Source organism: Canis lupus, chromosome 25 (genome assembly GCF_003254725.2).
Source record: "Canis lupus dingo isolate Sandy chromosome 25, ASM325472v2, whole genome shotgun sequence".
NCBI classification, from domain to species: Eukaryota; Metazoa; Chordata; class Mammalia; order Carnivora; family Canidae; genus Canis; species Canis lupus.
Window position 1 is genome coordinate 24779449 of NC_064267.1, and position 25131 is coordinate 24804579.

The 25131-nt window shown below is 33.0% G+C and overlaps 1 protein-coding gene and 1 long non-coding RNA gene across 3 annotated transcripts in view; one reads left to right on the forward strand and one right to left on the reverse strand.

Annotated features, from left to right (window-relative positions):
• Nucleotides 1–25131, reverse strand: part of FBXO8 (F-box protein 8) — a 48551-nt gene that overhangs the window by 12354 nt on the left and 11066 nt on the right. For both annotated transcript variants that reach the window (XM_035721525.2, XM_035721529.2), the window contains exons 2-3: nucleotides 14812–15148; nucleotides 11414–11540 (exon numbers count right to left, since the gene is read on the reverse strand). In XM_035721525.2, coding sequence (XP_035577418.2) covers nucleotides 11414–11540; nucleotides 14812–15148 — 464 coding nt within the window. The remainder of the gene's footprint in view (nucleotides 1–11413; nucleotides 11541–14811; nucleotides 15149–25131) is intronic.
• Nucleotides 17803–18696, forward strand: LOC125753590 (uncharacterized). The gene is made up of 2 exons (XR_007405720.1): nucleotides 17803–17958; nucleotides 18245–18696. It is a non-coding gene; the product is annotated as an uncharacterized LOC125753590 (long non-coding RNA).

Here is a 25131-nt window from a genome sequence, read left to right on the forward strand (position 1 = left end):
CCACCCAGGGATCCCCCATTTAGTTTTTTTAAAGGGCATGTGAAGACTTTTAAAATAACAGTCCTTAAATTTTAACAATAAATATTTACAAAACATAGTTCGATTTAGATTTCTACTTTTTCTTACAATGAGAACTGATACAATAATATTCAAAGATGTATTTTAGCCACAGTGAAATGAACAATTGAATGTCATCTTTTTACATTAAAAATATAAAAATTAAGAGATACAAAAATGTTATGGGTATTTATTTTCTGGATAGTAAAAAACAATTAGCACATCAGAGAGAGCAGCCTTCTATATGTCACATGGAGCATTCCCACTGTATTGTTTGAAAAGAGCACTGATGGCTCAGATGACAGGTCTGATTCTATCTCTCCTTTTTTTATAGTGCTTTCAGAATCACTTAAGCAAAATATAAAACCTTTTAATATTTGCTCAGTTGGCAAATTCTACCTTAAACAGAGAATATGTGATCCATAGTTAAACTATGTGGGATAAAACCACATAGTTAAGGGATATGTTCCATAGTTAAGGGATAAAACCACATAGAACTAGGGTGATATTCATCTGGGGATATATCTGTCAAGTAATAAACTAACACCTTGCTTTTTAGTTGCAGCCAAGTAAATATAGATTACTTAATGAGCAGGGCTTAAGACTATGTATAGAAGTTTTCATTCTGTCATTTCATTTCATTCTACCGCATGAAGTTTTGCAGGGTTTTCTTCTGTAAGTTTCCATACCACTTTGATTCATGGTAACTTAAGCTGCTTATACATATTATGATTGTTATTCCTAATTTAGTCACTAGACTCTGAGACTAAAATCAAAACTATGACAAGGTTTTTAAACTCATCCTATGTGAAAAGATGATAAGAGTGACAAATCAAGTTTCTCTCTTACTGAGGTTCCCATAAGTAGGCTATTCACTAGAAGCCTCTGTGTGACTTAGTTATAATTAAGACAATTGGGAAAGACATGTGAAGATGATTTTGATGTCAGTTTGAAATCTGAACTGCAGATTCCAGTCTTGTCTCTTCTGTCGGAAGAACAGAGAGCACACACTGTCCATGCCTATGTGGGGGAGGTAAAGTTGTGAAGAGGCAGTGCTGCTATATGGCACCCAATTCCTTCTCATAGTTACTGAAAGTGGTCAGAACTAAACATTCTGGAGGATAATGAAGAATCGTACTATTCAGTTTTGAGTATGGAATATGGAATGAAATCAGCTTATTTACAGACTTTGAAGTGGCAAGGATTTCAGCTTTCAAGAACAATTTATGGAGGAAGTTTCCATATGTTAGAGTGCAAAATGTTGATGAACTAATAAGAAATATGGAAAATCCTTCTAATGGAGTCCTGGAGAAATGGAGAAGAAATGTATGACAGATTGTACTGTTTCCTTTTCACGGGAGACAAAGCAGTGACATCAGACAAAATCATATAAACAGCATTACCCAGGTTTTAAATAACAATGAAAAGTTCTAAAAAAAAAAAAGTTCTTATTAATTAGTTTTAATAGACTCAAAAGAAAAAGTTACACTTTGAGTTCTAATAGTCCCCAAAAGTGTGGCTCTGATGACTGAGATAGGTCAATAAGATGAGGAACATGAAAGTAATTTTTAAATGATAAATTACTACTAAAATATCAATATTATTGACAAGTTGCTGGTAGCTAAAGTAAGGTTCTTGGAAAAGGCCCTTCTTCTCTAAACTGTCTGTAAATTAGAAAATAAAAGCTTTCTAGTCAAAATCTGGAAACAAAACTATTAGGTTAAGGTACAATTAATAATAATTCAAACTAAAGAGAAAGTAACAAATCTGAATACTAATATTGGCTAATTTAGAATTCTTGCTTTATAAAAATCACATACAAATAGAACTATTTAAATGACTAGCTCAACTTTAATAAAAACAAGTTTTCTCATATTACCTAGATTCTAATATGTACATTCACAAATATACCTTAACAGCTCAGAAACAATTTTGAAATAAACATTAAGAAAAACTCCAAATCTTAATGGTAGACAAGTGGGATTTAAATAGTAGTTTCACAGCCAGGACATGTGTATACTTACTCATGAATTAAAGTATCTGTTCATCCTACTATCATATTCAGGCAGGACACATGTTTTAATTTGAACATAATTTTAGACACCTAATTAAACTGTTTAAAATGTCCACCAAAAGATTAAGCATTACCACTGACACCAAAAGTTACTGTATATGCAAAAGATTGTTCATCACATGCTACAAAATGAAATTAATGGCAAAGGGTTATTGCCATTTAAAGCTAGCAGATGTTGGTGTGACCGATATATTCTGAAGGAACATTATCTACCAAAATCCAAAAGTTCCAAGAGAGGATGAATCCCAAAGCCTAGAGCAGTGCTTGGTTCTTGATAGTCTAAGTTGCTATAGTTGTACCTCTAGTATAAATATAAAGCTACATTTTGGTGAGCATTTAGAGGCACTAAGCATTTAACATACATTATTTCATTTAGTAGACACAGTAACATCACAATACACATTATCGTGTATTACAGATATTGTCTCCATTTTACAGACAGGGAAACTGAAGCACAGAGGTTAAATAATTTGCCAAGGTCTAAATCATATAATTAGTAAGTGGAGAGGGACTTAATAAATATTTGTTGAATGAATGATTGAATCTGCTGTGCAAAGCCTCTAGGTAGGTGGCTTTCAAGAGAACCTATCAACTTTTAAGGATTATACAATTAAACTAAGGGGTAAAAAAAAGAACCTAACCAGAACAAAAACCTATGAATTAGACCAAAACTCCAGTATACTTTGAAATACCTCAAATATAAACTCTCAAAAGTTGGAGTCACCACTACAAAAAAGCAACAGGTTACTCTGATGCTATATTTATCTGCTAATGGCCAAAAGTAGTTCACAAAGATTGATTGACAGAGAGAGCATCAACTGGGAGGAAGGGAGAAGCAGGCTCCCCACCGAGCAGGGAGCCTGACCTCAGGATCCTGGATCACAACTTGATCCGAAGGCAGAGGCTCAACCACCTGAGCCACCCATGCACACCATAACATTTTTATTACAAAGAAAGTATGACATGAAAGAAAATGTTATGGAATATTAGGGATAAATGTATACTACAGTTAGTTGGTCAAAAAATTTGCATTTAATGTAGTGTTTCCTTCATACTCCCAGATTTCAAAAGCTGTGATTTGATGCTGTACAACTGCTGACATCCATGAACTGAGGAAATACTGTTTTTTAGATTTCTAATAAAGAATTCATCTTTTAGAGTGACATTTACTGTGACATCGGTATTAGCAATTGCTAAATTCAGACAAGATGTGTAGGAAAGACAACTACTTTGGACATTAAAATTGAGAACTTAGATCTAGAAAGTGCTGTCACTTTCTAGAAACCGTGGTCACATCAGATAACCATGGAGTTTTTAAGATGGTCAGGATATGGTAAGGAAACAAAAGGTATACAGATTTTTCTTTGAAATGTACTTAAAATATTAACACAGTTTTGTAAATTTGCCAGGTATATTTATCTAAATTGGTAACAAAAGTAAAATTCAAACAAAGAAAAAAATATCTTGCTCATTTTAGCCCTGCACATTTTAAAATTTGTAGTATGAGTGCTGTGTTGGTAAAATATTCTAACTTTACTCTTTCTTCTAGTTGAAAGTAGGACTTTCAATCCTGATCAATGTAGTAGATCAATACAGCATCCACTAATTTGTTTGCATTTACCCTAGATAATTCACACTAAATGAGATAACAGTATCTCCCATGACAAACTAGGAAAAACAAAAGCACAATGTATCCAATGAAGCAGCTGAAGAATATACAGAATAATACTGATTGAAGAAGCTATAGAATACTCTCGGGTTGAATCTCTTTTTCCAATTAGATTAAGACAAAAGAGGGCCTGGGAAATTTGTTTCCCTCTGAAGCTTCTAAAGGTTTACCCTGAGTCCACATACTTCTGTGGAGTCTCATTCTATACCACATACTGGAATGACTCTTGGTGACAAAGGAAAGGGAGGGTACTGAATATATATTATGGTCAGGGCAGGGTGTAAAATAAAGTTGACCTGAAAGACACAGGATAGTTACCTACTTAAACATAAAATTAACACATGATTGATCAGATTAAAAAGAGAGATATATCCCTACATACCCATACACATGCCACATTGCCCTCAAAAAAGTGAATGGCCTCCATTTTAGTATGACCTGCCTAGTGGTAATCAGACTGAAAATATTAAATTATCTAGCCAGAGGATAACAGTGTCTAAGACACATGGATTTTCACTTTACCTCTAATGCTAATCAGGGGAAAGGGGCTCTTCCAATTAACTTGAGTATTTTAGCTCTTTTGGGTAAATACTTTCAATAGAGGAGAAAGATTTATAAGCTATATATAGTTAGGGACTCCTCTCAGTATTAACTAGCTTCTTTGCTCTAAATTCTCATCAGCAAATTGGGGATAAAATTAATTAGCTAATGATAATTAGCACTGTTTATTTTTATAAGATAATGTGTTCAGGATTACATATCAAACTCTTAATGAGTTTGGATAATAATAATGATGATGGTGATGATGATGCATTAGGATACTCTTGATTGCAAACAACAAGAACCCCAATTAAAAAAAGTAAAGGGATTATTTTCTTATATAACAAGTAAGTTCTAAGTATTTTGGCGCCAGGGTTGTCAGGCTCATGGACCCAATTCTTTCTTCCCAATGTTCTACTTGCCCTGTGTTATTAATAGCTCTCATGGCTGCATCTGTTTCTGTCATTATATGCTCATACGTTAGTGCCCAGAAGTATACACACATACAGGTATGTTCACATACACATTGATACAGTATTTTTGGTCTCTTTTTGAAACTTAAAATTTTCTCTGCATGTTTTCTCCAGTCTTACAGGTCAGAACTGTATTGCATGGATGCCATGGAAGCCAACAGTAATAAAATCAGCACAATTATTTTGGAATTGTATACAACACCCGAGGCTGGGAATGGAGCAATCCTTTCAGCTGGTTCAAGTTCTTTATCTAGTGAGTAGTCTAAGTGATGTGATTTAAACCCTGTCCATATAGGGGCTATTCTGATTTTTTTAAATTACTTTTACAATAGGATACAGTGGTATGAGAAGGACCTTGAACACATCTCCTGAGTTCCACTTATATCCTTCTGTTTTCCCCACTTTGTGGGAACAACTATTTTTCACAGATAATTAGGCTTCATTACTTCAACCACAGCATAATTACCGACCCTCATCCTTTTTTTTTCTTGGTCATTTTTGCTCAGTGGCAGGAGGACCTAAAACCACAAGGAAGTAGTCTCAGCAACCAATCTGAATTATTGTGCCACTTAGGAATATTCCTCCTTTGGGTACTAAAGGCGTCTAACCCAGTGGAGCCCAGAAATGAGAGAAGCAGAATAACAAATTCGGTAAGTGGCTCACTGGTAAAACTAGTGTCGCAGATGCTTGGGCCTGCCTGAAAGCCATTTCACTCTTTTCATTGCTTTTAGCATTTCAACCACAGTTGCTAAATCATGATGACTCTAAGTCAATCAGGTGATCCCTTCTATTCTGTTCTCAAGAGGTCTAGGAATGTTGATGTGATTAAGTCTGTCCATTAGAAATGAGTAGAAGTACACTGAAGGTGCCTGAAAAGACATTTTACTTCCTAACAACCATAAGGAATTTGAGGAGAGTTTCTTTGTTTTGCCCCCAATCTTTGTGCTGAGGATACTTTCATATGAGGATATGAAACTTTGAGTGGTGGTGGCCAGCTTATCATCAAAAGAAGGCATAAGCCATGAGATCAGTGTATCATTGAAATAACTCTAGGATACCCACCTCTGGGTCTCTCTGGAGGTAGGTAAATGTATATATGATTAAGCCACTATTAAGCTGTCTGTTCCTTCCAGCCCAAACCCCCCAACTGGTACATACAAGGAAAAGTGGGCAATACATTTGCCAAACTTCAAAACATCTTAGTGGCCTGTCAGCCTTCACTGAAAATACTCCTGTGTTGCGAGAGATAATTGAGTTAGTATAGAGAATGAGATATCAAGGATGTAATGATAAATGATTTGTTATAAATTATCTGACAAGCATACTTATATCAATGCTTAAAGGCAATCATTTAAATTCAATATTGTTATTAGGTTTGTTGTCCTACCCTTATTTTATAAAGTAAAAATTTTCTTAACATATTAGATAATTAAAATATAGAACATGGATAAACTTCTCAGTCTTTCAAGGCACAACTTTCAGTTTTAATTTTTTTTGTAATAATACCATTAGACAAAAGGAAAGAGAACAAATATAGATTCACAGACTTTCAGAAAGAAAAAAGATTACTGGTAAAATAGACATCATATAATGCTCAGTAAACAAGAAGGTATTCAAGCTATGTGTCTATTTAGAAATACATTTTTTACACATAATAAGATTACAGATAATCTACACTAGCATATCACAGAACATGTCCCCTAGAATGTTACTTTGCTGAGAGAGAGAGAGAGAGAGAGAGAGAGAGACTGCCAAATAAATCTAACACTATGTCAAATAAATCTGAATAATGCTGCATACAACATATACTCACAATGTGCATCAATGTATTAAAGGCTTTGAAAAGTTACTCTTTAAATAAGACAAGTAATCATAACCTATCATGGTCAAATTTATTAGACTCAGGAACTCTGACGATGTCCATTATCCAGCGTAATAATCACTGCAAAGAATACATTTGGGAAATGCTTATCTGTACATTCTGATTATACAAATCAGGGTTTTCTATCTTTAAGAATAAAAATAAAAGTTACCTTTCATCACTGTTATGCTATGAAGTAATGGTAATGAACATTTCGCTGCTGAATACTGGAGCAAAAAGTCAGTAAGATTTAATATATCTGAGTATAAACTCCTGAGTTCCCTTTTATAATGGAGAACTACAAACTTCTTGCTTATATTTTAGCTGGCCCAACAACAACAAAATGTTATATTGAAAATTAATTGCTTATGTATTTCCATTTAAAATGTGTGCATAGGTCCAATTTAAAATATTTCTCATAATAGATTCTACCTCAGATCAATCTCATTATTATGCACAAAATTGTATGCATGCATGTACATCTTCCTTTATGAAGACAAGAAAAATGTGCCTATAGGTTAAAAAAAAAAAAAGACTGCTTTTACCTGACCCCAAAGACAGTATTTTTTTAAAAGATTTATTTATTTTTAAAGAAGAGAAAGAACATGAGAGAGCACACATGTGAGTGAGGGGGTGGGTGGGAGATACTCTCCAGCAGACTCTCAGCTGAGGGGCTCGATCCCACAGAGCCTAAGATCATGACCTAAGATGAAACCAAGAGTCTGGTGCTCAACTGACTGAGCCACCCAGGCCTCTCAAGAATATTATTTAAAAAAAAAATTTAAACATATTTACACAAAAATAAAACCTATAATATACTGAAATTAAATCATGTTTGCTTCCAATTTTTCAGATTCTAAATTTAAAAATAACTGAGAAAATGTTTAATACTAAACGGAGCTCAAGGAATATAGTTAATTGGTTGATAAGTAAAATTACTTTATCATAATACTACTAGGAGAATAAAATCAACACACATAACTTGTACATGCAGGGGAAATACAGCCTAATGTAAACAGATGGTTTTTAGCACATTCCTTTACTAGAATGTGGTCACCTGCCACAAAGTACACAAGCTCATGCACAAGATCAAGACTTTACATACAGCTGAGATCACAACGTCATGCAGATAACAACAGCGTGCTAGATAATCGTACCACAAACTGTGCGGATGTTCTCCCCCACCCCATGAGCCACTGCCAGCAGTTGCTGTGGAGTTTGGTTACCCATATCCGTGACATGAACGATGTCCTTTGGAGAATCTTGTTCCCTGTGGCTGTAAGTATTCTTATTTTTATAATATTTTAATGATGCTTGCTATCAAAATGATAAGTACAGAACTAGAAATTATGGAAAAGTAGGTTTTTATAATACTGAACAATTATACACATCTTAACTCAGGTACTTAAAATAAATCAAAATTTATATTTACACATATCATCAAAACTAATTTACTTTTCAAGCTTAAATGAACCCAAAATAACACATCTGATGATAGTGCTCCAATGAAGTGGGAAAGAAAATCAACCTCCAAAGTACTTCCTTATTTGTAGCACTTAAAAAACTTGGCAAGAGTCATTCTAAGACCTGGCTAAAGTATGACTCGTACAGGTAAGTTCTATATAAAAACATCTATTAGGATAACTCTTTCAATTACATTATTTTAATTCTGAAGATTTTGCTTGGATAAACAACCAAGTTGATATTATTTATATTAGTCAATGAAGAAGTACGAATATAGTCATTAAAATATTTTCCCTCGTTTCTCTGCATCTACAACTGTATTTATCTCAATGTTCTTCTTTGCCTATCTATAACCTAGGTGCATTCTGGTAAAGATAGGATTCTATTTTGTTATCAGACAATACCTGCTAAGTTACCGATGTTTAAAAGAACAGAATCAGAATTCTGGAACCACAAGTCACTCTGAAAGGTTCAGCTTAAAAAAAAAAAAAAAAAAAAAAAAAAAATGAAAGGTTCAGCTTTATGTCTCTTGACAGCACTGTGTACCCCTTTCAGAATAGAGAATTCAACACTTCTGGAATGCTCCAAGATATCTTTAAATCAGGCAAAGGAGTGAAGAAAAAGAAAATACAGCCAACTCTCAACAATGGAAGGTAGGATGGATAAGTAAAATCTGAAGATCTAGAAATCTTATGTTAATAACTTCAATCCCCTCTCTTAGCAAATATTCGATTTAAAAATTTTTTAAAGTTTTATACATAAAAAAAAGGTCTGTTCATTTTACCTTTTTTCTCTGCCCACCCCTCCAAACACAGTAGAGGAGGTGTAACAAGAACTCAATAGTCTGACATATGTAGCTGCAAAGATGGAAACATATTTTGACATCTAGCTTTTTCAATTTAGATATTTAAACCAATCCATATCATATTCTAGTATATAAGGGCCTATCTATGGTTTCATCTTTACATAAAAATGATGGCCTCATAATTTGTTTTAAAAATAGGTATTCCTTTAGCAAGGAATGCTACTTACCATAATCAATATCAGCAGTTACATCCAACTTTTCTGACTTTGTAAATCTACAACTCAGTACTTACCAAGTTATTCTTTCCTTAGAATATGACATTTGCAAGTGATATGAATTAAAGATGATAGTTTTACTCATTATCAGTATAATTTATAACAGGAACCAGATGCCTTGATAAATTGGGCATAATAAGACTGGGGTTTGTAATAGCTGCCTTTCCTGATTCTTATGTACCTAGAGTTAAACACTGTACTATTCTGCCAAGGTTCTTCAGTAATCATCATTTGACTAACTTAAAACACTAATGCAAAATATGTAACTTATTATAAAGCTCATCATAGGAACTGTTTTAATTAGCTACAAGTAATATCTAATTCTAATAAACATTAATAATGAAGTCTCTGAAACCATGCCATTATTCAAATATATAAGTATAGAAGAATCTCTTGAACTGAGAGCTATGCCATAGTGTAAGATCAGAAAGTGACATGGAGACTATTGCTGTAATTTGGAAGGAACAGAACTTAAATTTTACCAAAAATAAGAACAAGTGTATTTTATGATAAAATAAATACACCAGAAAAAAAAATTGCCATAAAAGGATGTTATAAAACCTAAATTTATTTATTTAATTTTAAAAATTTTATTTATTTATTCATGAGAGACACAGAGAGAGAGGCAGAAACATAGGCAGAGAGAGAAAGAAGCAGGCTCCGTGGAGGGAGCCTGATGTGGGACTCGATCCTGGAACTCTGGGATCACGACCTGAGCTGAACATAGATGCTTAACCACTGAGCCACCCAGCCATCCCCAAAACTTAAATTTGTGATAATTTATTCATTTGTTTGTCTTCTAAATTAAGTATCAGTTTTCTACTTAATCTGAACATCAAAACTCTTATTAAACAGTAGTGAGAGAACAGGCTTCTTAATTCAAATATTTATATCAGGCTTTATAATATATATATTTTGTTATATTTGTGGGGCTAAAACTTAACTGATAATGTATGGTGTATCAGTAAACTTTTGCAATGGTGTTATATTTTTATTCATGTCTAAGAAAAGTTAAGAAATCGTATGTAAGAAGCAAAAAGTCAATTTAATTTTTAAAATGTTATTTGTATTATATGCCTATTTATAAAATCAGTATTTCTGTTTAATATTCAAATACAGTACATGGGGAAACATGTTTCTAACTATAACATAGTAAAAGTTATTTTATTTATTTATTTATTTATTTGACAGAGAGTGAGGGAGCACAAGCAGGAGGAATGGCAGAGGGAGAGGGAAAGGCAAGCTCCCCGCTGAGGAAGAGCCTGGCTAGATGCAGGGCTAGATCCCAAGATCCTGGGATCATGAACAGAGTGGAAGGCAGATGCCTAACCAACTGAGCTACTACCCACGCATCCCGAGTTAAGATATTTTAAAAAATATTTGGCTGCATAATTTAAATAATCCTTACTACCTCTACAATGAATTAAAAAAAAAAGTTGGTTTTGAAAATTAAATAAAAGAAAATAACTGGCAGTTAAATTTTTCCAGAGAAAAGAATTCACCTAGAAGTAGTAGTTTTGAGTGCTTTATAATTTCCATTAGATATCTAAGAATAAGTCTAGTAGACATTTAAACATTTGAGGGGGAAAAAGCAATTCTAAGCATCTGACCTTTCCAGGATATATTAAAATGAGAATACAGAAAAAAAAATGAAAGAACTGTCTTCATATTTTGATCATTCTTATATGTTACAGTAAGAAATAATTAGTTAATACAAAATTATTCAATTTTATAACAATCTAAAAGCAGTTTCTATGGAAACATGGACTGTTAAAGGCATTTTGATGTGTCACAAATGAACAATGTCCTTTGTGATTGTCTCTGATAAAAGTTGCATCCTTACTAAATAGAAAAATCAAACAGGAAGAAAATGCTGCAGATAAATCTGATGAACTTATCTTGTGCTCTCCACATATAATATAGTATTTCAATCAGTTCAATGTAGAGGACTGCATATATGTCATGGAAGCTGCCATACAACATGGGCAGGTAGGTTTAAAATGTGAGTTGATAAAGGAAAAAGAAATGACTATGTTATATAGCATTAACTTCAACTTAGTGGGCTTCTCAGTAATTTCCTCATTGAGAAGGAACATCAATGACTGTTACTTTACTTGCAAGTTTATTGTACTAGAAAGCTGCAGCAAGAGAGTAATAAAGTTCAACTATTACAAATATTCAAGTTCTTCACTTACCTCCTCTGGGTTGGCATTAAAGGTGAGGCTGCCTTCATCCAGCTGCATATACAATTTTCTGAAAGAAAATCCTAGAGGTGGGTTCTTATTATATATGGAACAGTGACCCCAAGTGGATTTACACAACCTATAAAAGATAAAATCAGAAAACATTATATATACACATAATAAAACAGTAACATGAAATTTACGTCTAAAGCTGAAAATGTTTAATTCTGTACTTGTTTTTTACTAGAGTGTGATTGACAAATGACTTCAATTTAGCAACTCTGATAGTATTAATAAACATGAGTTATAAAGATTAATAATATTCATGAGTACTATCTGAAGTTAAATATAAACTATTACTAATAATAGCAATGATAGCCTATTTATTTATAATATTCAGTGCTTACTAGATGTCAGGCACTATTTAAAAATTATAATAGTATTAACTTGCTTAATCTTTATAACAACACAATGATTTTGGTGCTAAAGATAAACATAGACACAATAAAAGATTAAAAAGATGATTTAAACCCAAGGAATCTTACTCCATAGTTAGCAATCTCAACCAAGAAGCTAAACAAGATTAAGTAACTATATGCTCTATTGCAAAGTAAAATTGATTGGAGGTAAAGATTGCTAGGTAGGGGCAGCACTTTATTTTTTTTACATATATATATATATCAGTATATATATATACTGCTAACTGGCAAACTAAACATAGAAATTATGATGCTATAACTTCAGTACATACATCAAAAACTATGCGTGATATTAAGCATAGATGCTTTTAAGATACTGCTTCAAAACAGTTTTTTACCATCACAGTGATACATGATTGCTTAAAAATTATATGAAACCTAAAATGCTAGTAGTTTGTATCAAAACACATTATTTTTGCAGATTGGGATAGTCGTGTCCAACTCTGTACAGAGACATTAGCTACTGGTTATTATTTGAAAGCTAAAGTTTAATCTTATTTTTTCTTATTACCAAGATCAGGCGTATTCAGGGTGGTATGGCCACAGACATTTTTTCTTATTACAATGCCTAGAAATTCTTGATCATTAGACCATAGATCATTAAATAGAAGTGCAATACTCTAGAGACACAGAAAATACTGAAATATTTTAGTGCACTTTTAATGACTCTATCTCAAAATTATCTGATTTTTGCGTGTTCAAAAACACCTACTTGTAGTGACAGATATTATTAAAGTAGTTTCATTTTCTGATTTTCATTATTGAATATTGGCTAAATTTCATGTCACACACAATTAGTTTTTCATTTAGAAATTATTTAATGTATATAGGGTAACACGAAGATGTTACCGTCTCAGCCTGTAACATGAAAAATTGTGAGGATAGTGGATAAAGTATGTAATTTAATATGAGAATATCTTAATAGTTAATTTATATCCTTGCATTATTTTTACCAACCAAATTAAATCATTGATTCTAATATAGCAAGTTTAGGAGCTTGTTTAGACATCAATATTTTAGCAAACCCTTTAGTTTTATTGCTTTTGACTTTTATTACTGGTTATGTCAAAGTAACAGAACCTCTCAACATTAATAAATATTCAACACATCCAAAGTTAAAATAAAGACTAAGCTAGCCTTCAATTGAAAATAGAAGTAATTTATCATTAAAAAAATATGTCATAAAAATAGGCATAATTATGTGGTAACAATATAGGAAGCATTCCTTTCAGAAATGAACATCCAGATTTAAATCCCAGATAAAGAATACATTCTGATTGAGGTCAGATAACTTAGAAATAAACTTTTTTTCAGAGTTCAAATACAGGATACAGGATTACAAATTAAGTTTTCTGGAAATACAAAAATGCAGAAAAGAAATTTTAAATGAGCCAGTTTTAAAGCATTTTTTTTGTTCTTTTATTAAGCACCACAAATAGAATTTTTTCTCACTTCCACAGTACCTTCACTATAACAAGACAATGAGAGAGTAACAGGGTGAGGCTGATGATTTTTATCTATTTAGAGGCTGAGATTAACTATATAATTAATACTATAATTCTGTAGCATCAGAAAGCCTAAGTTAGAAATGTCATTTTTGGTAATACATTTTTACTAAAGTTTGGCTATTTGGATAATTTATTAATTCCCTCAATTAGTTTTTCACTTGGAAATTATTTAAAGTAACAAAAAGATCTTTGCTTTTTGTCTTTTCACATCATTAGAAAGTCCCATTTAAAATAATCAATCAATAAATAAATAAATAAGCAAGCCTTAGCATCTCATTCATTTTGGGAATATAAAAAATAGTGAAAGGGAATAAAGGGAAAGGAGAAAAAAATGAGTGGGAAATATCAGAAAGGGAGACAGAACATGAAAGACTCCTAACTCTGGGAAATGAACTAGGGGTGGTGGAAGGGGAGGTGGGCGGGGGATGGGGGTGACTGGGTGACGGGCACAAAGGTGGGCACTTGACGGGATGAGCACTGGGTATTATTCTATATGTTGGCAAACTTAATAAAAATAAATTTATAAAAAAAAGAAATTTATAAAAAAAATTTATAAAAAAAAAAGTAAATATGCCTTAGTAAAGAATTCTAGAAAGCTCAAGATCCAGTGACTCTTCTAAGTTTGGTAACATTTTTACAACTCAAGTATATGATCTTATTTAAAGAGTAACTTCAGTTACATAAAATAGATTATCTTCCAAACATTCTTAAATTTATAGGTTAAATTGGTATAATTGCTACTATAATTTCTATAGTCTACTTTTACTTCAGCAAGCAGATTATCTCCTTACATTCTATTTGACTTCATTGATGAAATGTTGGTTAGAAAAAAAAAAAAGTAGATGAAACAGTCACCACAGATTATGTTAACAAGCACCTCTATGACAGAAAGAAATATATAAATAAGTAAACATAACCTTCATATAAGAAGCACAAACTATACTGGGGTGTGAACACTCTAAATTTTGGAATTATAAATTCTCACTTAACTTGTATTTTTATTTTTGAATTTTTTAAAATTATTTTTAAAGTAATCTCTACATCCAATGTTGGGCTCAAATTTAATAACCCTGAGATCAAGAGTTAGTTGCATGTTCTACGGACCAAGATTGGCAGGTACCCCAACAACTTGTATTTTTAGAATAAACTTATAACTTCTGATTTATAATAAACTGACATCTCTTGATTGGTAACTTATCTTCTAACTACAGAGTCATTTTCTTTTATACTGTCCTTCTTTCCCCAATATCAAATTTGACTGTAATGCTAATTCATTATCTTGACAGGTTTTAATAAAGAGCAAGTCAAAATACAAACCTAGGTTAAAAAGAAATACATCATAATATATGTCTGTTATAAAAATAACATTTAAGCATGACTGCCTTTAGAGATATCTGAATCAAACATGTTAGGTTGAACTTACCCTTGCCAAAGAAGTTCATCATTTGCAAGGTCTTGCCAAACACATGAAGCTAAGCAGAGGTCAGTTGCATTCAGGTAGGACAAGATGGTAAAGCTTAGCTCAGGGGGCAACATTTCCAAATTAATGAATCCTTCCTGTTCTTTAGATTTCCGTGCCTTCAAAAGATGATATATATCAATGCCTCCTTGGACTTGTTTACGATGACTGGTGTTAGAAATGTTGTTGGCAGCCATCCTCCTGCTCTGGTCTCTGCTGAGGTAGCCTTGCTCACTATAACCTTCTTGCTGTAGCTGCTGGTTTCTGGCCACTCTCCACAGCCCCTGACCCATCTGCAAGCCTGGGAGAAAGCCAGGATATAGTAAGAAGGTGAACTGTGACACGAAGCATTAATTCATCAGAATTAGCATTATTCATTAAAACATATTCAAAGGAGTGGCATATTACAAAGAGCTGGAACATCCAAAGTACAAAACTTGGACAGAGAAAGTTGCAGAAATACTTGATTTGATCATCACCTTTATCCCAGTTTGCTGACTACTTTTAAAGTCCACAGGTGACATAATCATTTTTCACATGGTAAGATTTAAAAGTTACTGATGTCCTAAAGACTCTTACAAATTATAATTATGTGGACTTATGGGCCAGTATTAAATACAGCTCTGATCAGAGCACAGGACTTTAGTTAAAAGGCCTCTAGACCCTGCTTTTTATCACAACCCAGGCTAAGCTAAGCTAGCCCCTTTTAACCAAACTCCCAGATGCATAACAGCTGTGAAACAGGTTTTTCCTTTAATTCTTGCCAGTCTACACTTAAGTTGTAGACTGTAATAAAATGTAACATAGGCCCTGAAGTCTAATTCAGAAACCTTATAAATTAGACACCTAGAACTCCATGATAAATAACTTAGTAATGACTATTTGGTTTTGTTGTTGCTTTAAATAAAAATCATAATTTAGACTAATGTTCCAGTTCTTCTCCATATAACCCTGTGGATTCCTCAGAGATGCCTGGGAAAAGATAAAGAAGAAAGTATGTACCAGCCTCATCTACCTCCATTTGACCTCCAATCAGTAGCTCTATGTTTATCTGTTAAGAAATATTAGACTGCCTAGTATATAAATGTTAGGAAACTACTGGCCTAGACTTCCTGTTTGATCTTGGTTTTGGAGTAAGTAACTTCTCCTAGGCAAATAAACTCATTGAGAAAAATGAAATCAAGAAGAGGTTTTAATTAATAGAGACTTCTAGGATCTCTTTTCCAAATAAAAATATTCTTGTTTTATAAATCCGAGTTGACTACTAATATGTGTATGTATGTAATTTAAAAATTTGGGGGGAAATCGGATTTTCAAATAAAATCATTAAAATAAATTTCATAGCACGACCTATCTTTAAAACAGTTTTAATTAGCTGTTTACAATGAGAACTAACAAAAAAGGAAAGAAAAAAGAAAAAACCTCAAGGGTGACTAGAAATTTTAAATATTAGGAACAATTTGAAAATTGAGTAGCATTTCAAAGAATGTCAAAGATATTTTTTTCAGTGTTTAAAAAGGCATGCTCCACATGTATATTTACTGAGTTATTGGCTATTATCTGGATAATGACTACTGTAATGGGTTACTTGTTGATTAGAACAGAAAAACAGTCCAGGATAATTTTTCACTCTTCTCCTTTAAGTGAACTTCTTGGAATCACAGCAGCTTAAGTATAAAGGGATGGGGGGTACAAAGAGAAGGAATAGATTAATAATTTTTAAATATGGGGAAATTAACTTTAACAAAGAAACCAAAAAAAATCTTTTATCTCTACAATACATACCACAATAATGGTAGCAGTTCTTAAATTAGTGATTAGGTCATAATAATTAAATTGTATTTTTAATATGGAATATTAAGAGATTGAAAATACAGAGCCAGAGGAAATCTCTGCAAAACACTTCTAACAAAGGCCTGGTATCTACAATGTACAAAGAAGTCTTAAAATTGAACAATAAGAAAACAACTCACTTAAAAAGTTGCAAAAGATCAACAGATGTCCCACCAAAAAAGATATATTGGTAGCAGATAAGCATATGAAAAGACACCCCACACCATGTGTTGTTCTACAATCTCAAATTAAAACAATGAAATAGTAAATGTTACACATATATTAGAATGCTTGAAATCCAAAATACTGACACCACCATATGCAGGCAAAGGCATGGAAATGCAAAACGGTACAGTCACTTTGGAAAACAGTTTGGCAGTGTCTTACAAAACTAAACATGCTTTTACTATATGATCTGGCATTTGTGACCCTTGGTATCTACCTGAATAAGTTGAAAACTTATATCCACATAAAAACCTGCACACAATGTTTGTAACAACTTTAGGCATAATTACCAAAACTTGTAAGCAACCAAGATATCCTTCAATATAGGTCAGTGGATAAACTATGGTATATCCAGACAATGAAATATTTAGAACTAAAAAAAAAATGAGCTATGAAGCCATGAAAAAACATGGAAGAAACTTAAATGCACATTACTAAGTGAAAGAAAATGATCTGAAAAGAGTACATAGTGTATGATTCCAATTATATGACATTCTGGAAAAGGCAAACTAAAGAGAGCAAAAATTATTAACAGAAAAATAAAGAATATCAACAGAAATTTGTAAGGAAGTTTGTTTGCTAAATGTTTAAATATGCCATGTCATATTATAACATAAGTATAACTTGACACAAATTAACATTTCAAGATTGGAAATCATAAAGATCATTATGTCCATTATGACTATTTCTCTGTTTATCTTAGCAAGAAAATATCTAGAATCACATTACTTGCTAAGGTCATTTAGCATATCTTGTCCTTTTCTGATGATTATTTTTTTCTTTTGTTTTTATACCACTAAAAGTAAATAATACAACATGGTAACTACAATGTTTGAAGTCTCAAGATTTAAGGCATTTGATATCAATTTCTGTGTATTTCCCCTGCAGCATCTTTCTGGTTAAGCAGCTGTTAAGCAGCTGTTGTTATTCTCAGAGATGTTGCTAGGGAACGCAGAATCAGGGTGATTTCCCTAGGCTCTGGACTTTAATGGGGATCACTTAAATTGAGCACTGGATAATGTGATTCAGAAAGCATCCGGCAGGTAGAAAGAGGTAAAGCTAGCAGCTGGCTCTTGGAAGGGGGAAAAAAAAACGTGATGGGGAGGGTGGAAGCTTGAGTCTTATGTGCACATAATTCAGACAAAGGAAACTTCATTCTCTATTCTACTGATGAATAATACCACAAATTGCCCTTCTGAAATGTCCTTTCCCTTTAAAGCAGGTTCTTGATACTGGGCAAAACCAAAGTATAATAAACCACTTGGGGAAGATTAATATCAAATTTACGCTTTGGAGAAAGGAAAGGGTGTTTATAGAGTTCCATCTCCATTCTCCTTAGGGTAACAGGAATGTGAAATGTGGGTGGAACTGTCAGAAAAGTGATAAAACTCTCAATGACATGATATCCATTGCAGAAGCTGTGAAGTAAGTCATGGAGGAAGCACAATATTGTGGACTCTGACATCGAACAGACTTGAGTTTAGATCCTGACTGCACTGTTATTTACTTATAGGACCTTGGGGAATTTATTTACTATTCTAAGCTTTGGTTTCTTCAGATATAATGTGATAATTTGCATATTACATAATAATATCTATAGTTCAAGAGGTTGTTGTATTGAATGAGATAATGCATATAAAGTTCATTCCATAGCTACGAAAATATTAGCTATTAGTTTGTTGTGACAAGACCATATTTTCATAAAGTGAAAATGAGAACATTGGCAAACTTAATGATTCTTCAGTTGTCCAGATGTTATGCCTACTGAATAAACTCATTTGTTCATGTTGATACCCATAATTCTTCATCTCCTTTAGTTACTTCATATTTCAGCCATTATTCTTTTCCTCATAAATACAATTTTTATATTGATGACCAAACCAACCAACCAACCAACTAACCAGACCCAAACCTGAAAAGTGAAAAAGCCTGCTTATATTCCACAAAAAATTTCAAACCTCAGCATGTCTTATGATAGAGCCAATAACAATGGCATGAAACAGATTTTGGTGTTATTAGTAATGTGTCAACATCTGCCTCTAAAAGAGATGTAAAATATGATGATAGTTTCATGCTGGGGTCTTACATGATTTCAAAATTCTTGAAAATAGGTGTGTGGACTGAATTGATCAAAATCTGACTTTAAAATACAAAATTTTCAGATGACTTATTAAAGTTTTAATAAAATCTTAGTATAAAGATTTTCAACATTAAAACATACATCATAAAAGATACAGTACTGTCATTTGTGCCAGGAAATCAGTCCAAAAAATATCAAGCTGCATAGTGGAATCACTGAATATACAAAGAGTTTCAAATTGAAAAAAATTAAACGCAAAAAAACTTTTGTATTTGAAATAAACAGTTGGTACAAATATAGATTGTAATTAAACCACTGCTAATAACTTGTTCACTCAAAACAGGCTGAGAAAAAAAAAAAAACAGGTTGAGGAATATAGACACTTCCAGGAAACAATACTCTTACAAGAGCACAGTTAGTCTATTTCATGTACAAATAAAAGAAATATGGTCATTTCTTGTAATTCATGGTAGTTATGTTCTATAAAGTCACTGCAAACAGTAAATTAGCCAATATGAACCATTGTTCCTAGGAGACATGGAGGGGTTAGGTTCCCACATGCTTCTGGCTACATTTTTTGCCAACTGATGAACATATAAGCTTGTTTTATGCGTGTTTCTATTAAAAGACACTTTTAATATACACTGTTGATTTATTAACACTGAACTCAAATCTGATCAGAGCTCATCTAACATAGGCATTTTCTCTATAAAGCACCATCACAATCTTCTTGCACTTAGGAAGGCTAAACAGTGCTTTAGCAATAAATGTGGAGGCCATTTTAAAAAATGAAATCATCAACAAAAGAGCACAAAATATTAAAAAATGTGCCACTAAAAAGATCACAAAAAGGACACTAGTTTACAATATGAGAGCTAAAACAAAAAAGTGGAGAATCACCTTATTTGACCTTAGCTGGAAATGGCATGTCAAGATACAAATTTTCTGCAGATCTGTACATTTCTGAAAATGACTGTGAAAGTGCTGAGAGTATTGATTTGCAGGATTAAAAACATAAATTTTATTGAGTAGGAAAATTCACAAATACAAAATCTGCAAATAAAGATCGACTATAATTAATACTATTTAAAATATCCCATGCCTTTTTCTCCAAATTTGAATTTATTTTACTTAAAAGTTTATCATATTCAGAGGATTTATAAAATTCTAAGGACCTTCAAAATGAAACCAAAGAGATTTTCTTTTGGTCTCCAAAGTGAGGAACAGTGCTTCATTATTTCTCATCTGATGGAAATAAATTAAAATTTCATAATTACATAGGTTGCAGAGGAGAAATTATGCTAACAAAAATTCCATACAAGATTTCAAAGTTGAAATTCTTCCTTCCAGAGAAGAGAAAAAATTATGGTTTAAAAAAATATCAAGGCAATTTTCAGGAATGATAATATGATAACTATAAACAAAGATTTAGATATTATTTATTAGTAAGTTCAAATGTACATTTTTACAGAGAATGATTAATGCAAAATAAATCTCAAAACTCTTTTTTAAATTGGATGAAGAGGGACGCCTGGGTGTCTCAGGGGCTGAGTGTCTGCCTTTGGCTCAGGGCGTGACCCCAGGATCCCGGGATCCAGTCCTGTATTGGGCTCCCTGTGGGGAGCCTGCTTCTCCCTCTGCCTGTGTCTCTGCCTTTTTCTGTGTCTCTCATGAATAAATAAATAAAATCTTTAAAAATATATAAATAAATTGGATGAAGAATCTCAAAACAATGGCCAAACATGCAAATGAACATTATTTAATAATTTCTATTTTCCTGGAATTATGCAGACACGGCTATAATCTTGATCATTTTAATACAGTAGTCAAATAATGCTCCTGATGTCTCAGAGATATTACATACTGTTTTCATGTAAGGGCCAAATATTTATGTTCAATTCTGTACTACTTGCAAATGTACTCATGTACATATGTATATGAATATGCAAACCTCTCAAATGGATAGAAGACTCAAAAACCTGGTATTACTGGCTATGGTATGGGTAACACCAAACTGAGCAGCTTTGAACACTCAGTAATACTGTGGATAAATATGTCACATTAGCTGAAAGAGACACCTATTTTATTATTTTAACCTAACATATATGAATTTCGTATTTTTATTATCTTATACAGTTCAAACTTAACTTTGTGTTTCTAAAGTCCTATGCTACAATGGCACAGTAGCTGGGATAACATAAATGGAAATTAACATGACTTTAGGAAAATTCCAATATTTTTCAAAAATAAACAAAGTCGGGCGCCTGGGTGGCTCAGATGGTTAAGGGTCTGCCTTTGGCTCAGGTCATAAGGCCTGGGTCCTAGGATGAGCCCCACATTGGGCTCCCTGCTAGTGGGGAGTCTGCTTCCCCATCCCCTGCTCATGCGCTCTCTCTCTCTCTCTTTTTTCTCTCAAATAAATAAATAAAATGTTTAAAAAATAAGGTCTTTGAAAAACTTTATCACTAAGAGTGAATAAAGCTGCTTGCTTACCTAAAGGTCCATTTATGGAGCAGTCACTATCACCTCTAAATGATTTTGTTTCATCTCTACCTGACAATATCTTAGGCATGTTACATCCAGTGTTATTATGCATATATGGTGCTTTTCCTTCCAAATAAGCTTTCAGTATCACATAGCTTGATTTTAATATGCTAAACTCTAAAATTATTTTGATTCATGCTAGCATGGTTTCAGGAATAGGTCTTAAGCCAGGACCAGGATAAATATAAATGGTAGGGTACCATCTCATTAATATGATTTGTGAGATAACAATTAAACAGTAGTAGATAACAGAATATCCTAACTCACTTTTGGAAAAATCTTTTATAGTCAACTCCTAGCTTCTTGTTAAAATTTTAAGTTTCAACACATATATTTACCACCTTTTTCTCCTATTAAAATGAGAGAAAATAAATAAAAAAGGGAAAACTTAAATCTAAAAGAGAAGGAAAACAGGCTATTGAGTGGACAAAACATTTCAACACATTTCTGTAACATGGAAGTGGGAGGAGTAGTGGTTGCTAATGAAGCCATGAAGAGGAAGGAGAAAGACAATATGGAATAGTGCAGAGAATTAAGCAGGGGCTTATTATCTTGCAGAACCTCAAAAGGCTTTTGGGGGTCCAATACACAGTGTAACTATGGAAACAACTGAGAGTAAAATGAGAAACAAAAATCAAGGGATTATTGGGTCACCATTTCCTTCTTTACACAATAATGAAAAAAAAAAAAAAACCAGCCCCTTTGCAATCTTCATGAATATTGAATGAACTAATATGGAACAACAGACCATGAGCTATCCCTCAATACACATGTATCAAGTGTCTAGAATGATTAGCCACACACTCCAACCCCTTTCCCTTATCTAGGTTGAATGAAAAAGTGTTTCCTCTCAAGATTGAACCCTAGAGAAAGACTCCCTTTCTCTTCTAACGTTTGTAAGTGGCCCAGTATAATGGCTATCAAACCAATCATCTCAAAGGAAGGACCACCAGCTCTATACAGGTGCATATATCCACAAATCGAGTATTTTATGGTCCCAAAGATCCACTGTTCAATCTTTTTCTTTTTTTAATTTTTATTTATTTATGATAGTCACACAGAGAGAGAGAGAGAGAGAGAGAGAGAGGCAGAGACACAGGCAGAGGGAGAAACAGGCTCCATGCACCGGGAGCCCGACGTGGGATTCGATCCCTGGTTTCCAGGATCGCACCCTGGGCCAAAGGCAGGCGCCAAACTGCTGCGCCGCCCAGGGATCCCCCACTGTTCAATCTTTAAAGTATAGCTGAAGCATTTACACAATGACTACTTGGCTAGTTTTTCCTAATTTCATACAGTGACTCTTGACAAAAGTTAATTTTAATCTTAATCTAATAAACACAATCATAAAGCATAAATCTACATATTACATATTTGAGAGTTTGCTTAGAGAAGGAATCCACTGAAGGTCTACAATATATAAATATGGCAAAAAGGTATATCTTTCTCCCAACTTCAATCTTTCCAGTCTCCACCTGGGACCCCCTTAAGGGCTACCAAGAAAATCCCAAGGCAATGCTCCTTAAATGTAGATTATGAATGTCCAGTGACCTAAAAAAAATGGAAACAAAAGCAATGGGAAAATGTCAAAAGGAATGTCAAGAGCTAATGTGAAAAAGCTATTAGTCAAACATAGGACAATTTGAGCATCAAAATAAAAATAAGGACAGTAATAGATTATAATCCACATAAAAAAAGAATCCATAAATTTACATTGATGATCAATAAATAAAGGAAAAAAGAAAGCTGTTCTTTATAGTAAAATGTCAACTAATAAAGATTAAAGGAATAATGGGTTAGAGGAATCATTTAGAATCATCATGGGAAAAATTGGTAACCATACAGTGGCTGTGTCACAGGATATTCTTGTTCTTAGGAAACACACTGAAGTGTTAAAACATAATATATACAACCTAGTCTCAAATGGTTCAGAAAAATAGTAATATCTATCTCTATATAGAGAGAGTGCTAAAGTTAGGTTGGAAAATTTTCAAATTGATGAATCTCTTAGAGCATATACTAGTTATTTTTATTATTCTTACAACTTTTCTGTAAACAGAAATCTCGTGTGGAATTCAACCAGGTGAATTTGAAAAAATTCTTCGTTTGATGTGCATGCAGTTTAAAAATTAGTTTAGTTTAGTATTATACACACTAAAAACCATCACTAAGGAAATAGAGGCCCAGCACTATGGCTTAAGAGAAGAGACTCCTGTCAAAGAAAACATCAAAATAGTAAGAATTATTTTTGCCATTTTTGACAGAAATGTTTAAAGGATAGAGAAAAAATTTTTAAAGAAAATTGAAAATACCCCTTTTAATTCTTTTTGTGTTCATATTAAAGGCTTGGAATTTCTGGCTGTTTCTTCCTTCTGTACATAATTTTAAGTATATAATATCTAGTAATATAAATATTAAACTATAATACTGTTTTTGTACTATAAACCACCATTTAATACTCTCTGTGCTAAGCACTTTTAAAACTTTTATAGATGATCTCATTTTAATCCTCACAACAACTCTAATAGGTAGAAATTATTACTCTAATTTTATAGCTGAGGAAACTGTGACCCAAGTAAGTAACTTTGCTTGAGATCTCATAGCTGGTAAATGTAAAATTTAGTACTTAGACTTAGGTCTGAATCCAAAGAATTTGTGTTCTTAACCACCAAATCTTATGCTAGAACTGTTAGAGCTCACAGATGGCAAAGGCAATCTACCATCTGTTTCTTCATTACTGGCTCTCATCTCTTTTTTCTCTGTAACTGCTTATTACCTCCATTGTTGTTCCCAGCTGCAGCTTTTCTCATAGGTTTTGATGTGAAAAAAATTCTGGTTCAAACTCCAACACAGAATCTGATTCACCTATATTTGTGGTCTTCATTTTCCTCATCAGTAAAATAATGGATAATTCTTTTTAAAAATATATATATATATTTGGGGGCAGGGGAGGGAGAGAAAGAATCTCAAGCAGGCTCCATGACCAGTGCAGAGCCCCACACGAGGCTGGATCATGACCTGAGCTAAAACAAAGAGTCAGATGTTTAACTGACTCAGATGTTTAACTGAGGCACCCAGGTGCCTCAATACAGATAATTCTTATCCCATGGGACTTAAAGGGGCTAACTTTAGGGAACCTAGCTCACAGGAGGTAATTTACAATAACAGGTAGTTCTGTAGTTATCTCTCAACCCTCTTTAAATTATTATCCTATATTCTTCCATTTCAGAGTGTACCTGATTATTTTGGATTTAATTACCTGAGCCTATATAGTCCTGCTTCTAAATTTCATTAATTTAGGATCTGTGAAATTTGGAAGAGATGCTATTTACCTTTGCTAGGAGAAAAAAAATAACTAGTAAATATATAATGTAAGAAGCATCAGCTAACTTTGCTTAGACTGATACACTATATATAAAAACAAATTTTGACAAGTAAAGTCAAGTACTTAGTCATCAGTCAGTGATTGAACAGATACCTTTTTGGCACTAAGCACTACCATCATCTTTAATCATGATCATTGTTTCTAGAAATGAAAACTTCAAGACTTCATGGGAAGATTCAACATATCAAAGTTCCTTCTGGCAATATCACAAAATAAATCT